Source organism: Artemia sp. Qi Xiang Cuo, chromosome 2 (assembly GCF_049724085.1).
Source record: "Artemia sp. Qi Xiang Cuo chromosome 2, ASM4972408v1, whole genome shotgun sequence".
NCBI classification, from domain to species: domain Eukaryota; kingdom Metazoa; phylum Arthropoda; class Branchiopoda; order Anostraca; family Artemiidae; genus Artemia; species Artemia sp. Qi Xiang Cuo.
In genome coordinates this window covers 300226-314319 of record NC_142795.1, presented here as the reverse complement: position 1 = coordinate 314319, position 14094 = coordinate 300226, and the positions used below count along the sequence as shown (strand labels likewise).

The 14094-nt window shown below is 37.3% G+C and overlaps 1 protein-coding gene across 1 annotated transcript; it reads right to left on the bottom strand.

Moving 5' to 3' along the window:
- Positions 1–3609: 3609 nt before the first annotated feature.
- On the bottom strand, positions 3610–4314 carry LOC148954784 (52 kDa repressor of the inhibitor of the protein kinase-like). Its single transcript, XM_089105110.1, has one exon. The coding sequence runs from the start codon at positions 4312–4314 to the stop codon at positions 3610–3612; it is 705 nt and encodes a 234-aa protein (XP_088961236.1).
- Positions 4315–14094: the final 9780 nt, after the last annotated feature.

Sequence of the window (14094 nt, the reverse complement as noted above, 5' to 3'; positions counted from 1 at the left end):
AGCGCAATAGCGCTGTCTAAGTAAACAGTGATTTAGGCCCAATGTATTATTTATTGATTTTTTTTAGACCAATGCACTTCGTATAAAATTGTCGTGGAAAGTTCAAAAGAGGTTCATTTGATTTGAAATTTAATGTTCTGGTGCCCTTTTTAATAGTAGAAAATAAATGAAGGGCAACTATTCCCACCACGCCCATCATTTCTAAAAACAAATCCAATCAACACTTTTAGATAGCCATTTTGTTCAGAGTAGTTAAAAAGTCTAGTAATTATGCCTTTGAGGATGACAACCCTCCACAGCCCTCAGGGCAAGGGTTGTAAGCTACGCCCCTGGGGCATATAAGGTAAATATGAAAAGGATGGTCGTATAAACTTCGGAATGGGCACATTGGATTGGACATCAGAATTTCTGGTAGTGTTTATAAGAGTCAAGGTGATCCGAGGGCAACTAGCCCTTCCCCCTTACGTCCGCTTTCCCCAAATGCATCTGTTACAAATTTTAAGATAGCCATTTTATTCAAAATGGTCTCAATATCATATAACAAGGCCTTCGGGGTTGAAACAAACCCAAGAATCTGGGTTCCAGGGTTGTAAGTTATGCCCCGGGGACACATAAGGTTTTTATGGAAGAGTGGTTGCATAAACTTTAAATGGAGCTTTTTAATTGGAGATTGAAAGTTCCAGTTCCCTTTTAAGAATCCAAAGTAATGTAGGGCAATTACCCCCCTCCTCCAACACTCTCCTTTCCCTAAACACATACGATCAAACTTGTGAGATGGCCATCTTGATCAAAATAGTTCAAAGGACGCATAACAGTGCCTCTAGGGCTGACTCAATTCACCAGACTAAATCTCAATCCCTGGGGCAAATGTTTTTAGTTATGCCTTGGGGGTATATAAGGTTTTTATGGTATGGGTGGTCATAGAAACTTCGAATGGGGTATTTGATTGGAAATTGGAAGTTATAGTGCCCTATTTAAGAGTCAAAAGTGATTTGAGGGCAACAAGCCCCACACCGCGCCCATCAAAATTTTAAGACGTCTATTTTCTTCAGCAATGTTGAAAGGTCCAGATATTATGGCTTTGGGAATGTCAACCCCCCCTTACCCTCAGGCAATTCGTTCATTGTTTACATATAGCATATGTTGTTGAATTTTCATAAAGATTATTACTACTTTCCAAAAAGAAAAGGGGCATTCACCTGACCCTATCAGAGAACGTTGAAGGGAGTGTTGAACTAAATCAAACCTTGTTATATGCACACGGGTTGTCAAAATGGTTTAACTCAGGAATTACAGAATATGTTAATCTGGAACATTCAGGAAATGATAAGAGAGATGGCTAATTGACCATAAGGGTAATATTTGCTTGCTACTACTGCTACAACTACCACCACTGCTACTGCTACAACTACTGCCCCACTACTACATTTAAACTATTGCAGGGAAATTTGAAGTAAATCAGAAGACACTATTTTCATGCACATAAGCGCAAGTTATGTTCTGGTCTTGAGAAGGCATGGGGGTTGTCAACCCTATCCGCGTTAACTGTTGCTCGTTTTGAGTTTGTTTCGGTTGTTTATCGTAATTTCTGTTCGGTTTCGGTTTCATTTATTTATTGATGGTCATTTGTGGTAGCTTCACACTTGGAAGATTATTGGACTTTATTTCTGCTCAGTTTTGTTTTAATGAAGCTCTTTACTTTTCATTGAAAAACTTGTTTCGTGGAAAAGTTTTTTGAATTAATCTATATAAAAGAGCAATAATTGTATTTATATAGGCTATATGTATTTTTCTCGAAAATGGCTCCATTTTTTTGGGGGGGATAATTGGCATCCTGGGATTTTTTGGCCTAAAAACGTCCAAATCCCATGAATTATCTTATCTTTATGAGCACATTTCAGGAGCTTACATACTTCATATATCCGGTTTGAAGGTAAGCAGTAGCAAGAATTAAAACGAGTAAAAAAAAAAGAACAAAGAAATATGTGGTTACAAAACATGCGACAACGAGAACCGGAACGAATTAAAAATGAAATATGCGATCAAAAGATATACCACAGCAAGGACAAAGAAGTACGATTAGAAAATAAACGGCAGCAAGCGATAGCGAGAAAACAACTATCAAAACTAGTAAAAAATAAAGTGAAGATTAAAGAATTGTGGAGTTGGAAAACAAGCGACAAAAAAATTCAGAACAAGTCAAAAATGAAAGTAAAGAAGAAAGAAATATTTCGTTAGAAGAACAATGCCATCACAGTATTCGACACCAACAAAACATAGAAAAAAATGCAGCACAAATATACAAAGACGCCATTAGCTGTGCAACTGTTAACTATAAATCATTGGGACACTTCAATACTGTATAAAATCCTTGCGGAACCCTCCATTTTCCTGAGAAAAGAGCAGAAAACAAAGGTGATTCATTTGGAGGTTACTGCTTACAATAAGAATCAATATATAGAAGCCTGCCACATACCTAATGCCAGGGCCAGGCCTAAAAATCGGCTACATAGATCTTTTTCTTAAAACTGGCATTTTGAAATTTCTTGACACAAAAACGATCTAAAAATTTTACAACTTTAAGGAAGAATTTTTGTTTTTCCAGGGTGGTTGTATTGGAACTATGTTGTCGCCGTGACATCAATAAGAGGCTCTTATTTTCTGCACCTAGAAGACAAGAGAACACGAGAAATCAATATATACAAGCTTTTCGTATAGCCGTGCTAGGGGTAAGCCTCGAAATTGGCTATATAATTTTTTTTTTTTTTTTTTAACTGACAAATTGATGTTTCTGGCAAAAAAGACCAACTAAATAGGTCACAGTTTTATGGGAGCATTAAAATTTTTCTCAGGGAGGCTGTACCTATAAGAACTGTACCTATAATGTACCTATAAGAACCTATAAGAAATATTACGTTAGAACAACATCGCCATCACAATCTTCGACGCCAGCAAAAAGTGGTGCAAAGCCCAGCTCAATCCTACAGCGATGCCAAAAACTACGCAACTGTTAATTACATAGCACTGGGACCCTTCAACGTTATATGAAATCCCTGTGGAGCCCTCCATTTTCCTGACGATAAAGCAGAAAACAAAGATGATTCATTTAGAGGTTTTTGCTTACAACGAGAATCAATATATACAAGCCTACCACCAAGGCCGTATCCAGGAAGTCATTTTGGTGGGGGGGATCTCCTCGGTTCGGACCTAATCCATATCTAACGGTAAAAGTAGACAATAGATAGGAACATAAAATACTGTATATTGAAGTTAAGAAGCGTAATAGTTACAAAATGAATTCACAGAACAATATCAATTCGACGTGTTTTTTTCAGTTGCGAACATATCAATAACTGTATCAGTGTCAATAACAACATCCCTCTGCACTGACAGTAACGCTAGACTTGTCAAACTTTCTTCAACGGTTGCATTTAGTAGCCTTGTCTTAAGCCGTCGCAAGGTAGAGAAAGTCCTTTCCGGTGTAGCAGTTGAAACAGGCCAAGTAGCTAAAATCGTAAGAAGGCGGTTGATATTTCGAAAGAAATCAGCATTGCACGTATCAAGTGCAGCCAAAGCCGAGATTGGTCTTTTTTTGTTGTTAACGTTCTGCTACTTTGTTTTCCACAATTTCAGTTCGTGGCTTAGGGCATATGGCTCTGGTAAAAGGTCGGAGTAAATATCAGTATTCTCACTGATTTCTGCATCAAACAAGTTTCTTTTGTCCAAGTTCACAGGTATGAAGCCGCTTAAAGTTGTCAAAATTGTACGATGCACCGTAAATCTCTCCTTGAGTTCTGACATGAAGTAGTCTATGAACGGAATGTATATGGAAGCCTTGTACGCTTCTTTCAGTGAAACAATCTCATATTGGTCGTTTTGACGAGGACCAACTCTTGGAAACATCAATTCTATCCTCAGATCTCTTGCAAAATCTTCAATTTTTGAATACAACGAGTCAAATAAAGAATCTGTGTCTTCGCATAGGCCCTCAACTGTCTGCACCACAGTTTCAACGTGGCCGTATGCAAGCACCAAGTCACAGTCAACAGCTTGAAGAAATTTACACAGTGGCAACGTAAGACCAAAAATTTCTTTTGCTACGAATAAACTGGTCAGAAACTGTCCTTGCTCCATTGAGCTTACTGACTGATGGGCCTTTGCGGAAGTCTCAGCATTCGCGTTTCCTTCTTGAAGCTCTTCCAGTGCTTCTAAAATTGGCTTATAGAGCTCCACAAGGCGGTTAACGGCATCGTGCCTCTCCACCCACCGTGTTTCACAAATGGTAATGAGAATAGTTTTCCTAGATTCTGGCATGAATTGTCAAGTTCTGTCTTTGAGTACCTGGGTACGGGATGGGGATGAGCCAAAAAAGTTGCAGATTAGACATATTAAGTAAGTAACACTGGGTTTATTTAAAAAAAAATATATATACATCATCGATTCCCTGAAGCATGCTTGTGCGGGAGAAAACCCTCCTAGTAAATCAAAAAACCAAGAAACCCAAAAAAAGAGAAAAAAAAAACAAAAAAAAAAAACATAATTAGAGCTCAACTTACCGGATCCGAAAACCAACGAACCTCCAAACAACACCCAACAAAATTATAATAATTATAATCATATTCAGCTGCAACTAAACCCTCCTCAAAAACATAACTTAAGTGGCGTGGAATAATCCATTCAAAATATACACATCAAAACAATGGTTCTTTAGCGACTTACGAAAATCCTGCAAACCCCCAACATTCCTCAAATCCTCTGGTAAACTCTCCCAAACTAACGGAACAACATGGCGAATTGAAAACCTAGACCTAGACGTGACCATAGCTGGTCTTCGCACCAACTGAGAAGATCGTGTCAAATGATCGTGAATAGTAGACGCAAGACTAAACATTCCTGAAAAACATGATGGTAATAGTGTCCCAAAACACGTTTTCATGACTGGAATGGAGCAAGCTGAAGCGATTGCCAGGTTGAGTATATGTGCTCCACATTGGGTATAAATTGCTCGTGAATACTGCTGTCTAATTCAAGCTTGAGTGCCTCTTAGGCGCCCACTCAAAACAGCTGCTCCGTCATATCCCTGTCCTACAAGCTTGCTCAAATCCAAACCATGGTTTTTCAAGGTTTCTAATATTGGGGTGGCCAGACCTTGTCCGGTTAAATCTGATACGAGAACAAACCCAAGAAAATCATCGCGCAAAGCTTTGTTTGAAACATACCGAACACAAATCGACAGCCACTCTGTGTTTCTTATGTCAGATATTTCATCCGCTAAAACCTAATAGCACACATTTTCGTTTACCCTTTTAACAATATCAGCTTGAATCATCTTTCCACAAACACCAATAAGCTCATTTTGCACAACTGGGGACAGTAACATCCCATTTTCCACACTTTTTTCAATATACTTTTTCAGCTCGTCATTACCAGATCGCATTCTCATTCTCAAAAGAGCACGGAAGTTTCCATCTTTTAAAGCTGGTTCTTTTTTTTCGGGACACTGAGGACCGTGATCTTTCGTACCACGAAGGGCTAGCTGCTGTCGACCACAAAAAACAATAGTTTCTACAACCGGTTTGAGTCTTATGCGATTTTCTTTTGCTTGAGCTTTTCGAGCATCATCTAGCTTGAGGAGATTATTGTCTTGCTTGCCTTTCTGTACGGCTACAAAGCCCTCCACAACAGCACTTTCTATATTAAAATTAAATTTACTGTGACAAGCGAAAACTTCAATCGCGTCTTTCCACGCTGTAAATGGTTTTAGGACCATTGTTTCAAGCCTTTGATGATTTTCTTTGCTAGAGGCCTCAGCTGCAAAAATTACAAAGTATTTGCAGGAGGCATCATTGAATTTATCCGAATACACAAGCCACGGAAAACGAGCCATCCAGCTTCGCTGAAACCTTTAATTACGTTTGCCTGATGCTGGAAATGAGTAGCTCTCGTCTGGCAGCCACGGAGATTCAAGTAGCTGCAACTTCGCAGTAAAGTCTAAATCATAGGCCCAGTTGACAGCATGCCCAATGTCGTTTTGTGGGATCTGAAGATGGTTGCTGCCTTGGGAAGTCTCCTGCGTTGGCGAGTCGTCATCCCCGGAGAAAACTTTCGAGGTTAGAACTAGTATGAGGCGTTTCCGAAGCTAAACAAAAGAGTCCTGAGACAACGATCCCCGGTTCACTAACAGTTTTTCAAGATAAAACGCTCAGGCACTCAGTACAACTAACTTGACATCTCTGAAACTAATATTTTTATCCCGGGTAATAAAGCAACTTCTTTATACTAGACAATTAGGTTTGGCTTGGTTGGAAAATAAATTGTAGCAATATTTTATTTAAGTATTTATTTGGTATTTTTTGGCAGTTTTATTTGGCATTTATTTGGTATAAAAAAGGGGGAGGGGGTCAGTTTTTATCTATCTGTTTGGGAAGCTAATTTGTTATTTTTTCATCTTTTTTCAGTAGGATAACTAACATTTTCAATAAAATCATTCTAAACAGTATTTTTTGATTTCTAGATGGGGCACTCCTATCTTTCCCCAAAAGGGCTGCCTGTGGTTATGCTATTTTTTAGCCCTCTTATCTACATTAAAAAAAAATTTTCCATGAAAGAATGCGTTTTTAAAAACTATTTTCATTGGAAAACAAATATTTTGCTCAATCAGATACTGGTATTTTACCCTAACGTACCTATTCTGAGATTCGCGTTCTGGTTCTGGTTGCCGGGTATTTACGCTTTCTATTGCGGGATTTTTCCTTTGAAAGTATCGAAATAAATTGTTATCCGCTTCTCGCTTCCTCATTGTTTCAGTGTTAGATACAAACTGACATGGGATTGGATTGCACCAGCTAAGAGAAGGCTGAGCTGAAGAAGAAGATATGCTGCCTAATCCTAGAAATTGACTCTATTGTTCACTCAAGCTAAGCCGGTAATTATAGTGACCTTGTGATTTGGTAAGCTTAAAATTTGCGAGTTTCATAAAGAGGTCAAAGTGCTTAAAAAAGTAATTTTCTCGGAAATTTCGGGGAAGTTCAAATACCCTAACCCCCCCTGGATACGGCCTTGCCTGCCACATTGCCGAGTGCCAGGGCCTGGACTCGCAATAGGCTACATAGTTTGTTTTCTTAATACTGGCATATTGAAATTTCTGGACACAAAATGAACTAAAATAGGTTACGACTTTAAGGAAGATTTTGTATTTCTCCCAGGGTGGTTGTATCAAACCTATGATGACAACATGAAATCAAGAAGAGGTTCGCACAGTCTGTGGTTAGAAGACAAGTGACAACGATAATCAATATACACAAACCTGCCGCGTAGCCGTGCCTGGGCCAGGCTAGAAGATCGACTACATAGTTTTTTTTTTTTTTTTTTTTTTTTTAACTGGCATATTGACATTTTTGGCCACAAAAATGAACTATATAGATCACAAATTTAAGCGAGAATTAAAATTTTTCCAAGGGTGGTTGTATTGAATCTATAATAAAGTCAGGACATCAAGAAGAGGCTGAGCTTAGAAGACAAGAAATAATGAAAATCAATATGTACAAGTTTGCCGCGTAGTCGTGCTGGGACCCGGTAGAGTCTGAGTCTGAAATCTGAGCGGAAGATGGTAAAACCACATCCACCAACAAAAGACGTAGAGATAGGGCTAATGGTAATCAAAATACTAAGAAACCGAATTACAAAATTTTAATTACGCAAAGGTGCTACTTCTAATTTAAGGTCCATTTGCTTAAACTGAGTAAAAACAATATAACATGATGTAAATTTCCGTGGTTGGAAAAGATACGTCATTTAAACAACAAGAAGAAATTCTTGTCAAACAGCCTGGACCATCAAATGTGACAAGGTGTATCCAAAACACTGCAACAAAGGGCACGAAATTTTTTTTCTAATGGTTGCTTAATGAAAACGAAGCACAAATAATTGTGATTAGAAAACAAGTGTAAGTGAGAATCGCATGAGGTAAAGTAAAAGTCATGGAACAAACGACAGCAAGAATAACATTGAATTGCAAGCAAAATTTTTTTACAGCGATCTGTAGTTAAAAACTGGAAAAGATTTTTTTGGTATCCATGACGTCTTAAGAAATTATAGAAGATGATTCATGAATCTATACGGTTAAAGCAAAAGACCTGAAAAAAAATGAGCTAATGATAAATGAAAATGAACAAAAAAAACTATGGTTGGAACACAAGTGAAAGCAATGATCACATCAAATCGTATGCAAATTCTCTGTTTAGAAGAGAAGCAACAGTGAAAATCACAACGAATCCCAGAAGAGTACAAATAATATAAAATATATGACTCCCTGAAGAATTAAGATAAAGAAGGAATTGAATTCACGCAAAAACTTCTTAATTAAATTTGAATTTTATGATTCGAAATTTTATGACTTAAAACCAAAGAATAACGTGATGATTATGCCAAAATCATTTAGAGCCTTAATTTTGGAAAAAAAATTCATTAGAGTGACGTCATATTTATGAATTCCAAAAGAAAATAAATCTTATAAAATGGACGATTCTTTCATGCATTAGCAGAAAGGAGGAATTGAAGTCACACCAGACTTTCTTAACTAAATTGTAATTGCTGATTTGACACCTCAGGACTTGAAATAAATATATATAATCCCTTTAAATGAACAATCGTGCATTTGTTTGAAACATCTTGTTGTTAGAATTATATGCCTTGTTAGGATTTTTCCCAGGGTGGTTGTGCCAAACCTAAACTGGAGACATCAAGAGGAAGTTCACGTCATCTGCAGTTGGAAGACAAGCGACAATGAGAATCAATATATACAAGCCTGCCGAGTTTTGGGGCCCAGCCAGGAATTCAGCTACATAGTTTTTCCTTCTTAAACCTGGTATATTGATATTTCTGGCCATAAAAACAATTTAAATGAGTCGAAACTTAAAGGAATAATTTGCATTTTTCCCAGGGTGGTTGTATTGAACCTATGGTGACGACTAGAAATCAAGAAGTGGCTCACATTGTCTGCGGTTAAAAAACACATGACAATTAAAATCCATATATAAAGCCTGCCACGTAGCCGTGCCGGGGCCCGACGGCGAAGCCGCCGTGCTCCCAGTACTATTCAAATATACAAATAGTGCCTATTAACGGTAAAGCTAGCTTTACAGTGCTAAAATGCTAAAATTCTTATAGTTTATTTATCAGATAATTAAATACTGGCAACATTGAACCAAGACAGTAATTTTTTCACCTTACAAATGAAAAAGAAATGCTATCATTGTCTTTAACTGTCTTATCGATTTCCCAGCGGCTTAGGCCAAAGTCCTAATTGATCGGGCTCAGATGGAAAGCAGAAGCAAAGAAACCACAGCTTTCATCAAACCTTTTGCGTTAGCAACTTCTGCTGTCATCCTGACAGAGAGGTTTGAGCCAATGACGAATTTGGATTCCCAACATTGGCATTTGTCTTTGCCATCTCTTACTGTGCTCTTAAGCTAAAAAATTTAAACTTAAAATTTGGGAATTTTCAGGATTGAATTTTTATTATTTCTAGACCATTTAGCTTGAAGAGCTCTTTGATCAATGATAAACAAAGATATACTAAGGAATTAAATTACAAGAGAAGAAAATATGGGGACAATGCACTGGATTTTGCCAAACTTTGAATTTTCAAAATGGATTTAGTGAACCTCGTAGCCCGATTAAGTAATCTTCTACATTAGAAAAAAATTATAAAATCTTACTTTCTCATGTTTACCCTAAGTCTTTGTTTTCAAGCTCAGCCTTGAGACGTTTTCAAATTGTTACTTTTTAAGTGCTTGTAGAACCGTATTTTCGATTGCGTTATCACTGAAAGCTTTTTGTAATGACGATTTGGACTTGTTCAAGAGAAATTTTGGGGAATCGACGAATATGGATATTCTGTAAAATATACCAAGAACTTAGTTTCACTTGATGTATTCTTTAAAATATAACAAGAACTTAGTTTCATGGTTTATTTAGTATTGTGTTCTCTCCTTAGATTCTCTTTTTCCATCTTTTTACATTCGCATCCTGTTTCTAGGATTCACTGTAAGGCTGTTCGACCACAGTAATGACCAATTCGCTTAATGACCATCTATCTGGGACCAAACGAAAATTGGGTCGTACACTATTGGCATGGGAAGATATCTTAAAAACGATTTAACTGAAACCCGAACTTCAGGGCTGGGAGCAAAGGATATTACATTGAATGGACTGGGATGAAGGAAGAGTATGCTCAACTGTGTTAGCCTCATGTAGCCTTGTATTGTGATGATCTCTAGTAGTGATTAAATAAGAAAAAACAAGTTTTTTTTTAACTGAAAGTAAAGAGAGATATTACAACTTAAAACGAACAGAAATTATTCCGTATATGAAACAGGCTTTCCCCTCCTCAACGCCTCGCTATTTATGCTAAAGTTAGACTCTTTCTCACAATTCTATTTTTTAAAACAATATAAAACTCTAGCGTAAAGAGCGAGGCGTTGAGGAGGGGACAGCGCCTTTCATATACGGAATAATTTCTGTTCGTTTTAAGTTTTAATGTTGCTCCTTGTTTCAGTTAAAAAAATATTGTTTTTTTATGTAATTTTTGAACGTTTTTGAATTAATACAGGTTTTGATTTTGGCTCACCGTACATGAATAATTAAAACAAAATTTGTATACTAATTTTACTCTTATTTGGTTAAATAGCTTTCTCGAAAGTTGTTTAATTTTATTTACGAACTCTCTTATTAGTAATAAATATACTTAACTTACGAATTAACTTATGAAACGAACTTCTATATTCATATATTTTTAATATGTATATAGGGAGTTCACCCCCTAGTCAATACCTCGCTCTTTACGCTAAAGTTCGAATTTTGTTCCAATTCATTAAAAATGACCCCTTAATCACAAAGGCCGTTAATTAGAACAAATAGTTCTTATGAAAGTACTGAAAAATCTTTGGCTTAAAGAGCGAGGTATAGACTAGGGGGCGAACCCAATCATATACTCAATAATTTCTGTTCGTTTTAAGTTTTGATGTTGATCCTTACTTTCAGTTAAAAAACTTGTTTTTTTTATTTAATTTCTTATCGTTTTTTTAGATAATGCTGGGAAATCCGGTGCCCCCTTCACAGCAATGTCCTTTTCCCCATGAAAACTTTCTCCATGGAAAGATTGTCCCACATAACCCCCGCCCCGCCCCCACTAACAGAAAAAATCCCCCCTGAAAACGTCTGTATCCTTCCCAATAAACAATGGGTAAAGTTAATAACTTCCAGCCCTCCTCCCGGGGACTTTGGCAAATTAAGTCATCCTCAAAGACATAGTTATTAGATTTTCGACATGCTGAACAAAATGGCTATCTCAAAATTTTGATCAGATGACTTTGGGAAAACATGAGGGTGGGAGGGGGCCTAGTTGCCCTTCAATTTTTTGGTCACTTAAAAAGGGCACTCGAACTTTTAATTTCCGTTCGAATAAGCCCTCTCACGATATTCTAGGACCATTGGGTCAATACGATCACCCTTGGAAAAACGACCAAAAAAAAAAATAAATAAATAAAAAAAATATACACGCATCTAGTAAGTAAGTAAGTAAGTAAGTAAGTTTATTTGTGACATGCAATATAAAATAAATTCGAAGTAAAAAAAAGAAAAAAGCAAATAATATTATCCACAAGGAAATAATGAGGAAAACATAACATAAATAACTTAACAACATCCATAGAATCACTAATCTGGATAAAAATAAGTGAGGGGGTCACTGGCACATATCTTCCTTGGAGTATTGGTTCTCAGATCCTTAGCGATGTTGTCAAGCAGCTCAAGAGGGTTGATAAGTCCAAAATGAGACATAATCTTATGATTTCTGTACCACCATGGTAAATATAGCAGGAATTTACAATATTTAAAATAGCCTCTCCTTAGCTGAAGACGTTTTTTTTGCACATTAGAGGCTGCAAATCGGAAAGAAAAAAATTGTAGGAGAACAAAAACTATGATAAAGTAAACATAAGCCTCGGCGGCTGTACTCCCCTCTAGTAGGCGAGATTTTACCAAATGAGAAGCGAATACACTGCAGAGCACTAGCAACCAGAGACGAGCATGTAGTCGAAAGTGTAATCCCAAGCCAGTTCAACTTTGAGACACACTTGAGTAGCATTGGAAATATCAAAACACAGAAACTCGAATTTTGAAGCATTTACAGGAAGCCCAATCGTACTCAAAGCATTAATCAGAACATTTAGATTTTTTTGTGAGGCCTGACCTAGTATGACTAACTAGCAGAAAATCATCAGCATAGGCAATGTGACTAATAGCAGTATTTTCTAAAAACACAATAGGAGACAGAATTCGCAAAGAGTCCGCAAGCCCAGTTTTAAAAATATAGGAAGACAGCACACCACCTTGCCTGACTCCCTTCTTTACTGAGATAGGCTCGGATATATCAGACATCCATTTTAACCAAACCAACGAATTGGAATACCAAAAGTGAAGAACTTTTACTACGGAAGAATTTAACTAAGCAGTCAAGCGCTTGCGAATGTACAACGTTGTCAAAAGCGCCCGAGATATCAACCGACCAAATATAAAGTGGCCTTTTTCGCATTTTTGCCAAGACTAGAAACTGACCAAGTATATGATAGGCTTGAGAACAACCAAAACCAGCTATGAACCCAACTTGATAATCAGAAAAATCACCTTAGTCAAAACTTCAGGCAATACGGCATACTCAAACAACTTGCTCATGAAGCAGGACACTGTAATTGGTCGTTAACTGGAACACTGATCTGCGTCCTTTCCCTTTTTCAAAACTGACGTTACAATTCCCGACAGAAAACTATCTGGAACTAACGACTGGGCTAAACATGTCTGGAATAGGAGCTGAATGTGTTTTAATAATAATGGACACTTAATGGTGAAGTGATTGTAACACAGACCATCCATATCAGGAGCAATGGACTTCTTAATACTCTTAAAAGCCCGATAGATATCACCACTAGTTATTGACAATATATGGACCTGCCGAAGAACTCGACGAGCGGTATTTTGCAATAAGAAAGAAAACATAGACTGAATAGAATGATTAAATGTAGAAAAAACACATGTAAAATGAGCAACAAAATCACTGATTTTGATAATCAAAACGGTAGCAGGCACACACTTGCTACTATTAATTACATTGGACCAAGACTTCCGATCCGAGGGGCCATCCAAACCATTCAGGCAGAATTGACGCAAAAAAGAAACTGACGTTTCGAATTTTGCTTAATTTTAAATACTTCACCAGACTTGGGCCGATCACAAGCAATCCAAAGGCAAAGCCAAAACTTTGCGTGTTGTTTAGCTTTTTTCACTTCTGGGCACACATTCCATAACGGTTTTCTAGTGCCAAATCTAACACCTTTAACAGGAACCGAAACTGAAGCAGCTGACTTCAAACAATGCAGGACCTGGTAATGATAATAACTTAAATCAATATTAGCTGTCGGTGACCTTTACAAAATTTCAGATTTTTGCAGATAAGAGATTGACACTGCTCCAATAGGGTTTTCTGATACGCTGAATCTGATGGTGTAATTTTCATTAAGGTTGTATAATTTTAGGGGGTGTTTCCCCCTTTTTTTTCGAAAATCAGGCAAATTTTCTTAGGCACGTAACTTTTGATGGGTAGGACTAAACTTGGTGAAATTTATATATTTGAAATTAGTATTAAAATCTGATTCTTTTGATGTCTCTATTGGTATCAAAATTCCGTTTTTCAAAATTTCGGTTACCAGGGGCGTGCCGAGACTCATTTCGTTGTGGGGGGGGGGGATCTTCGTAAATTTTACCGAATCGATAAATGATTTATGCCAAATTTTCTGCAGAAATCAAGAATTTCGCGAAATTTGAGGCAATTTTGTAGAATTTCTGCCGGAATTTTCACCTTCGGCGAAAATCTTACCGAATGCAAAAACCGTTAGAGGAGCGGCGCACCCCTCCCCCCCTAGGGACTCCCCTGTCGCTTACTGTTGAGCTGGGTCGCTCCTTACTTACAGTCGGTCTCCATGAACTGTTTCATAGTTTTATAGTCATAGAACAAAATATTACACAAGTAAAAAATAA

Coding starts and splice junctions, on each gene's coding strand:
- LOC148954784 (XM_089105110.1), bottom strand. CDS start 4,314: ATGCCAGAATCTAGGAAAACTATTCTCATTACCATTTGTGAAACACGG.